This window comes from Rhynchophorus ferrugineus, unplaced genomic scaffold (genome assembly GCF_030347505.1).
Source record: "Rhynchophorus ferrugineus isolate W39M unplaced genomic scaffold, kcgeb_rfMv2 rfM4, whole genome shotgun sequence".
NCBI classification, from domain to species: domain Eukaryota; kingdom Metazoa; phylum Arthropoda; class Insecta; order Coleoptera; family Curculionidae; genus Rhynchophorus; species Rhynchophorus ferrugineus.
Genome location: NW_027472583.1, coordinates 37385977 through 37398069, shown reverse-complemented (window position 1 = coordinate 37398069; position 12093 = coordinate 37385977). Strand labels below are relative to the sequence as shown.

General features: G+C 36.7%; 1 protein-coding gene across 4 annotated transcripts; it reads right to left on the bottom strand.

Annotated features, from left to right (window-relative positions):
* Positions 1-1351: 1351 nt before the first annotated feature.
* On the bottom strand, positions 1352-11849 carry LOC143195056 (uncharacterized). Of its 4 annotated transcripts, none has more exons than XM_076401917.1 (4): positions 11712-11849; positions 1839-1990; positions 1618-1792; positions 1352-1558 (listed from the first exon to the last, which is right to left on the bottom strand). In XM_076401917.1, exons 2-4 carry the CDS (start codon positions 1971-1973, stop codon positions 1455-1457), a joined length of 414 nt encoding a protein of 137 aa, XP_076258032.1. In that variant the 5' UTR covers positions 1974-1990; positions 11712-11849; the 3' UTR covers positions 1352-1454. The 4 variants fall into 4 exon arrangements, 3 of the variants coding, with proteins under 3 accessions (XP_076258032.1, XP_076258034.1, XP_076258033.1); XM_076401919.1 differs by having other exon boundaries at positions 1618-1774; XM_076401918.1 differs by having other exon boundaries at positions 1839-1986; positions 11712-11835.
* Positions 11850-12093: the final 244 nt, after the last annotated feature.

Below are 12093 nucleotides of genomic sequence, written 5' to 3'. Positions count from 1 at the left end.
CAGGCGAGTTCCAGATATATATCAGTATGTATTAAAACTAAGTTACATTAAGCTAAAGACTAAAGCTTACAGACTATAATATTTTGTGCAATTTTCTGATTTTCTAGGCGTTTTACATTAGTTGTATTACTTCCACTTCATGATTTAATCACCTTATTCCTTGCATTAAGGGGAAATCTTGAATATCATCGTAAATCCATTTGATTTCGAAGTCATTGTGCAGTTATGAATCGATACTAGTCGGATTGATGTTTTAATGCAACCCCATAATTGCATTCCATAAGTCTAAATACGTTTTATATTTATACCAATATTTTCAACTATTTCTTTCGGCTAATCATCATTTAGAGCACATACGATTTCTTTGACTTTAAGTCTGATGTCTGAATTTGTCTAACGTGTTTCCAATTTAAACTATCTTCGAGAAGGATGCTGATGTTTTTCGCTGATTTTTGAAAGTTTTACATCAATTTCTCAAATAATTTTAATATAGCGGAATATCGATTCACTTTATTCTGTTCGGTTTTTTTTAAGTTTAATTATCAGTGCCACCTCAAAGTATCCCAGAATTAGATCATGTTTTTATGTTTTTTTTGTTAGTTGCTTTCCATGCTAAGTAATCTTTGTCTGCTTATGGACTTCATTCATTATAGTAATATTCATATTAGTATTCTATTTATAGATACTTGATGATTAACGATTTCAAACATTTACAAATATGTGACGATTATAAAACAATCCAAAATCACCTGAAGATATATTTGGACCCAAGAGAAAATAATATATATGTGGAAATTTCACTATGAGGTAGATATAATAAAACATTAAATTAAGAATATTAACTTTATTTGGTGACACAAAATGTGTAAATGGAGTCATTAGGCAATTTATTCGTCACAGATAAAGTCAAGAAATATATAAACACGTACAGGAATTTTGTATTAACTAATACAGTTAGCTAATACACAATGGAGGGGGTCGAAGTACTTTTTGCGGAACAAGAGCATCTCTTCCATCAGACTGTATTGAAGTCGATATATATGTTGGCAGATCATTCACTTCAAACCGTTCCTATTCCTAATATAAATGTATGTTATAATTAGTCGTATTGCAACTTTATTTCTGTCGATCAATTAGTTTCTATTCTTTATATTAATGAATAACAATTATTCATAATAAATACATTCATTGTTAAGGTTTGCGTCTTTTTGACGGTTGGAATTAACATTGTCATTATTATATTCTTCATAAGTTGAAGGCTCTTCATTTATTGAAGATGTATCAATGCATCCTTCAGTCCATTGATCACATTCAGGAATTGACATATTATTAAAGCTCTCTATCTCTAGAAAAGCGAAAAATATCAACGATTAACAATTGAGAAACGATTTTCTCTTAAAATTAAAATTATCTTTTAAATATTTCACATTAGTGGTAAATGAAGAACAATGATGCTAAACAATCTGGGCTAGAGGTGGGAGGGTTATGCAGGCAGTATCGAACGAAGCTAGCTCTATTCGAGGCATTGGCGAAATCACGAAACATAGGAACTGTAAACCTTTCAAAATATTATTAGATATAAATAGAAACATCGACATTCAAAACTTTAGTAATTACCTGGAGGGGGTCGAAGTACTTTTTGCAGAGCATTAGCATCTATTCCATCAGTCTGTATTGAAGTCGATTTATGCGCTGGCAGATTATTCACTTCAAATCGTTCGTATTCCCAATAGAAATTTATGTTATAATTAGTTATATTGCAACTTGTCGACGTCTGTCGATCAATTTGTTTCTATTCATTAAACTAATGATTAACATTATTCATAATAAACACTTACATAGTTAGGGTTGGCGGCATTTTCACGCTTGGAATGAACATTGCATTTATTTTCTTTATAAGTTGAAGGATCTTCATAGGTTGAAGATGTGTCAGTGCATCCTTCAGCCCATTGATCATATTCTGGTATTGACATATTATAAAGCTCTCTATCTTTAAAAAAGAGAAAAATGTCAATGATTAACAATTGAATGATTTTCTTCTGAAGTTAACATTATATTTTAAATATGTCATATGGTAGATGAAAAACAATGATGCTGGACTAGAGATGGGAGGGTTATGTCGATAGTATCGAAAGAAGCTAGCTCTATTCGAGGCATTGGCATAATTATGAAACATATGAACTATAAACCTTACAAAACATAAAAACATCGACAATCAAAATTCTAGTAATTACCTGGAGGGGTCGAAGTACTTTCTGCGAGTTCCGTGCTAGCTCTCGAAGAGAACGGTCGTGTCCGGTCCGCCGAACCTACCTGCGCTTCCGAGAATTACCCAAAACTTACTCTAAGACTGTATTAAATGGCTGTTCCGAAATATCTTACACTGATGACATGGAATGCAAACAGCTTACGCGGAAAGCAAGCGGAATTGAAAGACCTCATAACATTCTATGACGTCGACATCGTTCTCATCCAGGAAACTTTCCTGAAACACTCGCATCGTCTCTCTTTTGAACACCTTTTTGTCTACAGAAATGATAGAACTCAGAAAGTCAGAAAATGAGTCAAACACGAGCTCCTTCCTTCGTTATCAGTAAACAACTTCGAAACAACCTCCATTAAAATCGATATCCAAGAACGTCCCTTCTTGTTTACATCCCTGTACAGGAAATCTTCTGCATTCAACTATGCCGAATACCGATCACTCGTCGAAAGAAAATTTCCAAAAATAATAGGTGGCGACTTCAATGCCCACCACCCAACCTGAGGGTGTTCCAAAGCGAATCCCGCAGGTAACGCCATCGTAGCTCTAAGTGCAGATCTGGGCTACGGTCTTGCCTTGCCCGATGAACCCACCCATCACCCTAGTACAGTCTCTCAAGGCGCAGCAAGAATCCTTGATTTCTTAATTCTTCAAGACGTAAATCGCCAAAGTTCGAGTCCTTGACGAACTAGACTCTGATCATCATCCGGTCCTTCTCAAACTCGGAAACTGCGCAACCACTCAAGTCCCACTAACAAGATTCAGGAAAAAGACGACTGGAAAAACTACCAATCTCTTCTCCTGAAATCCGATCCAATCCCGAAAATTAACACACCAGAACAGCTCGAGGAAGCCGTACTCAAGCTAACTCGTGATATTCAGTCTGCTCACGAATCTGCCACAGTCAAAATTTCGACACAACCCCAGCCGTGGAAAAACCACCTTCGGTTTATGCAGATTAGCTCGATTCACCCTTGATGCTGCAGACAAAAGGGGGGCGAACAGAGCATGCAAGGGGATAAGGGCGACCTTCTCGACTTGCTGAGCAATGAAATGGAACACATTTCTCACGGACCAAAGGCTGGATCGCCCCCCTTCCTTCTGGCGTATCTTCAAATGCCTCGTGGGGAAGACGCACAATGTCATCACCCTCTGAAGTCAGCGGTTACAGGAAATTTCGCAGTCACTGACCAAGAAAAAGTCGAGCTCCTTGCAGAGACCTACGAAGCTCAAATAAAATGCCTTCCACCCGCAGAGAACACTAAAGCTAAAGACAATAACACTGTCATCAACGAATCCAACTCCGTCAAAAGACCAGTAACCCCAGCCTTTCTTCTCAACCATTACGTGTCTCCAAAATCTCTACAGACTATGATCGGCAAACTTCAAACCAAAAAATCTCCAGGTTTCGATGGAATATCGATTACCCAGTTAAATAAGCTCCCACATAAGCAGCTCGCAGGACTGGCAAACATCATTAACTACATCATGAGGCTGCAACATTTCCCGGTGTCTTGGAAACACGCACATATAGCGGTTATACCCAAGAAAGGAGCAAAATCATCTCCATCTGATTACAGGCCTATCAGCCTTCTCAGCGCCATTTCGAAGCTTGCCGAGGGGGCAATACTCTACGCTCTCAACTCTTTCACAAAGGAAAACAACATCATTCCAGATGAACAATTCGGCCTTCGCGCTCACCTCTCATCCGTCCATCAGGCTACCCGTCTGGCCGCACACATCCATCATGCTCTTGACCAACGTAAAAGGCTTGGAGCAGTTCTTCTGGACCTAACCAAAGCCTTCGACAAGGTCTGGCACGACGGATTGATCGCAAAGTGCGTGCGGTTAGGCCACCCAGAAGACCTAACCGCTCTCATCAAGTTCTATCTCTCGGACAGATCTTTCCAGGTCAAGATCAGGGAATCACTTTCCAGTCGTAAACAAATCGATGCTGGCATACCTCAAGGTTCCCCGCTGGCCCCAGCCTTATTTAACCGTTTTATTTCAGATCTTCCGAGAAAAGAGCGCGTTGACGTCGCGTTTTACGCTGACGACAATGCTTTCTTCACGACCGTCAGGTTCGAAGTTACAATTCAAGAACGTTTACAGAAGCAGCTCGATTATGCGGTCAAGTGGTTCAATTCTGGAGGTTGCAAATCAACTCCCTGAAGACCCAGGCCATCATTTTCTATAAGAAGTATTACGCACTGCGCGTCTCGCAACTTAAGATCGACACCGCAATAATTCCATGGCTAGATAACGTCACGTACCTAGGTCTTCACTTTGACCGGCGGTTCGGTTGGCATTCCCAAATCCAGAAAGCAATCCAAAAAGCTTCGGAGATAGCAAACCTGCTATCTTCTCTGATCTGCCCTTCTAGCAGACTTCCCATCTCCATCAAATGCTTATTTTACAAGATGTTAATTCGGTCCGCACTCCTCTACGGATCTAATGTCTACTTCAAGTTTGTTACACCCAACCAGGTCAAACGGATTCAAGTTTTCCAAAATAAGCTCCTCAGGAGAATATAAACGCTCCATGGTTTATCAGAAATAATCAAATTCATAAGGAAACTGACAAGCACTTCATATCTCAATCATTCCACAAACAACTCAGCTCAAGTTCTTCTGAAAACGCGCTTGTTCGCGAGCTGGTCGAGATGCTGGGAGCTTAGCACCGCGTCACCGCCAAGCTCCCCCCCTTTTCCAAGGTAAAACGACCACATCCGTCGCTACAGTCATAACTTTTGCCCCCATACAACAGTACCCAGTTGTGTGTTAACTCAGGTTCGCGAATCAATAAAATTGCCGAATTTGCTACCCAATAACGGCTGCCCGATCAGCGGGTGCCATATCCCCAAATTTAATGCAGTAGCAGTAGCGATCCACAGGGGTCAACTGTGTGGCGGTTTCGGTTTAGCTTATTGGTAAGCCCAAAGGCAGTCCCACATAACCCGGTCCAACTTGTCACTCCAGTGCAAGTCTCCGCGACCAGGTATGCGTCATGCATTCCACCACCTGGTTTTTAGGCCAGAACAAAAAAAAAGTACTTTTTGCGGAGCATTCGCATCTATTCCATCAGTCTGTATTGAAGTCGCTGCATGCGCTGGCAGATTATTCACTTCAAATCATTCGTATTCCTAATACAAATGTATATTATAATTTGTTATATTGCAATTTTATTTATGTTAATCGATTAGTTTCAAATAACAATTATAAATGATAAACACTTATATATAAAATTACATTAAATGTAACAGTCATATAAAATTTATGTTACCTTAATTGCATAGTTCTTTCGGTTCTATTGTTAAAGGCTCTAGTTTATTAGACCTTTTAACTGAACTTCCTAATATTTATGACATGGGAAAAGAATTATGACCTGATACAAAACATGATGTTCGCATTATATTGAACATCTGGTGAAATTAGACAGCCAAAAAGTTACCAATCAAAGACAACATATGTGGCCAACATAGATTATTCCCACCGGCTCGTTGTCGATTGTTTCGGATAACGAGAGTTCAAATACCGAGGTTAGACGAAACGTGTCATAAGTTAGACCTGGTAGAGGACTCCTTATGGTGCCCATAACCATAGATATCAAGAAGACCTAAAATCGTAAAATTTTCGGGAATTCCTTAAGAGTCCGAAACGCACATGGTTTATCAGCGTGAGAAGTTCCTAGCTGAAAGACCAGTAAAAGACCTCTTTATCCATGGCTATATAAGTTTCTATTGGCTAGGGCTGCACATGCGCACCTGTTCTTATTTAACCAGACAGTTTTCACGACACGCGTTCTTTTCTACCACGCCTTTCGTGTCACAGTTCTAGTTGTGGTTAGATGCCATTTTTAGGTTAAGTTTTGTTGAGGTTTTCTTTTTATTATTTAATTAATACATTGTAACTAGTCGTTTCCGTCTAACCTACAATTTGTCTTTATGATAACTTAAATCTAAGTATATAACTAGGAGGACCCATCGGCCCTAACTCAGTCTCTGATGAAATAATGTTTATACATGTCACTGCTGAATTTTTTTAATATATGCATCTCACTACACAAGATCAGATGGTTTGATTCCTTTGAGTCTGTGTCCTGTTCTGATGGTATCCAAAAGTTGCAATATTTCAATATTTGTAGTAGAATGGAGTCTTTCCTCATGCCCCCTTGCAATTATCTTGATTTCTTGACTGGCTGTGGCTATCTGAAGGTCTCGAGGTATGTAATCAGTCCTATTCTATTTGCGTCCACTCACAATACCTCTCAGGACTTTGTTCTGAAAAATTTTTATTTTATTTATGTTACCCTTTGCAGAACATCCCCATAATTGAACTCCGTATGTCCACATAGGTTTCAATATTTGCTTATATAATAACAATTTATTATGTACTGATAATTGTGATTTTCTTCCAATTAGCCAGTACATTTTCCTATATTTCAATTTCAGTTCTTTTCTTTTCTTCTTTATATGTTCCTTCCAGCGAAGTTTTGCATCGAGATTCATTCCGAGATATTTACCTGTTGTAATTTTCGTGAGGTTTCTTCACTATTGTCTCCCACAGCTATAAACGCAGTAACATCAGCAAATGTAGCCATCGTGATATTTTCCATTTGTGGTATATCACAAGTGTAAAGTAGATAAAGCATTGGTCCCAGTACACTTCCTTGTGGTACACCTGCTTTAGCTTCTTTTATTGTAGAGTAATCTTCTTCTTCTTTGACTCTAAACATTCTCGTTGTAATGTATGATTTTAATAGTTCGGTGTGTTGTTTTGGTAGCACTTTCTGTAGTTTATGAACAAGGACTTCATGCCAAACCTTATGCCCTGTATTATATCTAAGAATATAGCTGAGCATACTTTTTGACTTTCGTAGGCTTTTCAATGACATCTGTTATTCTGTGGACCTGGTCAATTGTTGAGTGCTTGTTAATAAACCCAAACTTGTGTGTTGGTATTAGGTTTTTTCTCCCTATGATCGATTTTATTCTTTTCAACAGGAGTTTTTCAAAAACCTTAGATATTACTGGCAGCAGTGATATAGGTCTATAGGATTTTATTTCGTTTGGTGACTTCCCAAGTTTTGGGATCATTATAATTTCCGCCATCTTCCAAATGTCTGGGACATGTCTTAATTTAAATGCTGTATTGATCAAGTTGCCGAGTTTTATAATTCCTTTCTTGGTAGTTTTTGCAGTAATTCTCCTATTATTAAATCGTAGCCTGGTGATTTCCTGGGGTTAATGTCAGTTTTAATAAGTTTGGTTACCTCCGGCCTGACTAATTCAATTATTGAATTTTCAGCTTCTATGTCCGGCAAATTATGTTCAATATTAGTTTCGTTTGGTTTGAAAGTTTTTTCTAAATATTCAGCAAATGCTTCTGCTTTTTGGCGATTCACGTGCTCAATTCCCACATTGGTCTCTTATGGGTTGACTGTGTAGACATGAGCGCTTTAGATATTTGGTGGCTTGTCAGAGTGAGTAATCAGTTTCTTTATCATGTGTTAAATTTCTGAGATAGTCATTTATGGTTTTGTTTTTTTATTTCCAGTATTTCTCTTTTCAGTCTTTGGGTTATATTGTTTAAACTATTTTTATTTTCAGGTGTTCTGTTTTGTTGCCATTTTTTTCGTAATTTACGTTTTTCAGCTACCATTTCCATCACTTCTTTTGGATAATTAATTCCTTTAGTTGTACTCTTAATTTCTGGAGTATTATTCCAAGCAGCTTGTTAAATATCTACTACGAATTTTTCTGCTTCAACATTTAATTGTCCTGAGAGGTACATTTAGTTGAATTCGTTTGTTCAATTCTTCAGCAAATCCTTCCCAGTCTGTTCTCTTGTTTGTTAACGTTGGGTTTCTTTATTTTCTTATTATATTTTCGCTCAACATCAGAATAACTGGCGTATGATCTGAACATAGCTCAAAATTTTCTTCGACTTTTATATAGTTGGATGTTATGTTTCTTACTATGAAGAAATCTAACAAGTCAGGGGCTTTCTCTTGATCAGTCGGCCAATAAGTTGGTTTTCCAATTGACATGTAGCTACATCTTAGTTCAGTAGCTGCTTTATGCAGTTCGTTGTCTTTAGTTGTTGTCATTCTGGATCCCCATCTTGTATATCTTGCATTAAGATCACCTCCAATTATAAATTTTTCTTAGGTTGCTTAGGACATTCATATAATTGTCCTTTTTTTATTGTATCTTGGAGGACAATAAATTGCGGCTATTGTAACCTTGTAACTGCTTGATTTAATGGTTACTGCTGTTACCTGATTTTCTGCTGTACTGAGCCCGGGTTCTTGATGGTGGGAAATGTTATTTTTTATTATTATTGCACTTCCTCCTCTTGTGGTGTTAGCTGGATGTATGGTATGATAGAATGTATATCCTCTAAATTTTATAAAGGATTATTTTGTTAAATGGGTTTCTGATATTAGGCAAATATCAATTTTTTGCATATCTAGGAATACTTGTAGGGTAGCGCGATGTTGCTGGACTCCATTCCAAATTGCTATTCGAATATCTTTATTTGCATTTCGGGTTTTTGGGGCCACAGGCCTAAAGTTTTTCATTTCTAGTTTTTTAATCCTTTCGGAAAAATATTCGATCATTTTTTCTTGTCTGTCCGGCTTTCCTATTAGATTAACTAGCAATTTGTTGGTGGTTGCTTCATCTTCCTTGGTGTCTCTTTGGTTACTTTGACTGATACTTTGGCCATAATTCATTTCACCATTAACGTTGTTATATTTCTTTGGTTGATTCTTTTTACTCATTGTTACTTGAGCTATTTTATTTCTCCTCTCTTTTAGTGTTTAAGCAACTACACATCCTCTATAACTTGCCGGATGCGCTTCATTGCAGTTTGCACATTTCGGCTTAGCTTCTTTGGGGTTTCTACACTCTGTGGTGATATGTTTACCTAAACATTTTAAACATCTAGGTTCTCTTCTGCAGAATTTCTGTATGAGTCCATGCAATTGGCATCTTTTGCATTGCGGTATTAAGTTTGATTTTTTTAGAGGTTCGATTTTTATTTCGACCCCTAAAATCCTTTTAATACCAAAAATGGTTTTTGTGTCCGTATCATGTTCAAAGGCTAACATAAATAGATTTAATGGCTTCTTGTGGACTAAAATTTCTCTCTCGTTATTTTTGGTCTTTTCTTTTTTTAAAATATTTCTCGCATTTAAGCATTTAAGCCCATTTTGGTTTAGTTCTGCGACAATTTTTTCACTTTTAGCTGTTGATGGAAGCCTTCTTATCATAACTTTGATGTTTCTGGTTTATTTGTCTTCATAAGAGTGCCATTGTACTATTTTTGTGAACAAAATTCGGCGTTCAGTTTTATTTGTCTATTGTTTAGTACCGTTTCTTTGAATACTATATAGTTGGACCTCAATGTTTCGTATAGCAAGTTAAAGTCTGTATGATAATTGGGAGTGGCTTGGGCATTCTAATTTCTTTATTTTGTTCATTATTTTGTTTTATTTTTATTTGCTGTGGTGAAGATCCTGTAGAATTATTTGCTTTTTTTATTTTTAACCGTTATCCAGCCTACTTTTTTCTGCAATTCTTCTTCATCTGTTTCGTATGTAACAATTGGACTGCTTTTGTTGGCTTGGTGGTTTATCGTTCTTTTGTCCTTGCCCTCAGAGCTTTGTTTATTTAGTTATAGCTGGAGGGCATTTATTTGTTTTTGCATATTGGCTAATGCAATTTCAAGACTCTCCCGCGCCGACTTTTCGTTCATCCACACATTGTAGAGTGCCTGTTCGTTCTGGGTTCTAGTTGTGTTCTCTACATTCAAAACTGCAATATGTGATACGCCTGATGTCGATATTTCCATTTTATCTGTTTTTTGTGCAGTTATCTTCTGTTATTTTTATGTTTTAAATTATCCTACGCCTCATTCGTGGTCCAGATGTTGAGTTTTCGATCCTTAACGTTTTATGGCATTTTGAATTTATTTTCTACTGAACTGAAATTTGAGTTTGTTGATTTTGATGCTCCAGTTAGCAGTAAACTGAAACTTCCTTGATCTTCGGTGCACTATAGCTTATTATCACAATCAATGAAATCACGCGACAATTGGTCAAACAAAGCTGTTTTATATATTATTGGTCTTTCTTCAAACTGATTAAATTTAATAAGGTCGTGCTTTAGGTCTGTCTGAAAATGTCGCTGATTTTGACCCACTTCTGTTGTACTTTTTTATGTTTCGACCGATTTCTGCCCCTTCAACTAGGAGGCGGAGGGTCTTTTGGGAATTTAACTAATGTGAGAGTGCTTGCAATATATGTAGGGGTACTTGTCTGTGATGACGCTAAGGAATTGGGAAGACGGACAGTAGTAGAATTATTTACTATCCTAAAGGAGTATATGTAAATGGGAGTGATAAAGCCACCGAAGGTTTTCGTTTAGGAACAGGATTAGTTAATGGGGACGAAGGTGAAGGATATAGGAAAGTATTTCGAAGCTAGTGAAATTCTAACAAGGGAATTTTTGTAAGAGGAGGCGTAGTTTTTGTATTAACTATGGTCGTATCTTCATATTGTGTTTACACTGAGCAAAATGTATTATTTTCAGATGTGCTTTTAACTGCTTAAAAAATTAAGAGATTGTTAGATATTAATGATTTGGCTTTTATTTTCGCTTCAATATAATAATTTTTCTTACACCTTCAATTTTTAAATTGAAAAATACCTCCTTATATAATTTTCAACCTTTGTATCTGTGGGAGTGCTTGCCATTAAAATTTATACAAGTTCGAGAAGGAAAACAAGCTGAATCACCATGGCTATTTATACCACAGGAAGGACAGATCTGAGTAAATACATAATTTTGAGAGGTATGGCCCACTCTCTGACACTGATAGAGTAGAGATAATGTAGAAGATTTGGAATATATTGATGGACCTTTAATCTTAAAAATATCGCCTTAATACGTTGCCTTTCTGAAAGTAAGAATTAAACTACTTATAGGGGATAGTACACCATCTATTATTAAATTAATTTTTCTAACTTCAACAACACCTTGATCTTTTATATTTTTTATAATATTTCTTCCACCGAACACAATAGTAATTCGAAACTAAACGCAACTCCTTTACAAGAGTTTAATGTTTAATGAGAGGACACATTAATCTTGGTGTTAAAAATCTGATTTAATTTTAGTAATTTGATATTGGGTGATGACTTAATACAACCAGTAAAGTAACATTTATTAATTTATTAATGGAATCAACATCACCTAGAAATCTACCGATACATTACAAAATAAGATACATTGAGAAACGATTACAAAAGGAGATATAAGCTTTAGAGAGTCATCATATAGCAGCAGATACTGTGAAGTAAATACCAAATTCGTTTATTTTTCAATAATTGGAGGCCCTATCCGAGGTTTCTTTGATTCTGTTTTAGTGCCACTATTATTTACCTGCATCTCAATCTGGTCACCTATCAGAGATGCTGCGCAGCTGCCAGTTAACTGTCGGGGGGGGATCTGCCCGGCCACCCATTACACTGACCTCTACTGTGGTTCATGTACTGTACCTGTACTCTCATCACCCTGTCTTGGAAATTGGCAGCATTAAATCCTATTCAGAAAGTTTCATTCAAGTTAATAACAAAGCTATTAGTTTCTAATCTATCTAATATTCATTCATGATTCAATCATTTGTCAATTTCTTTTTATGTGTTTGATCCACTTCATCCTAAGGATGCAGAAAAAATATCGATATATCGATATTTTCTGAAAAAAATATTTATAAATAATAGAAAAAAATATCGATAATTTTGGCCGATATTCTTTTGCCCAA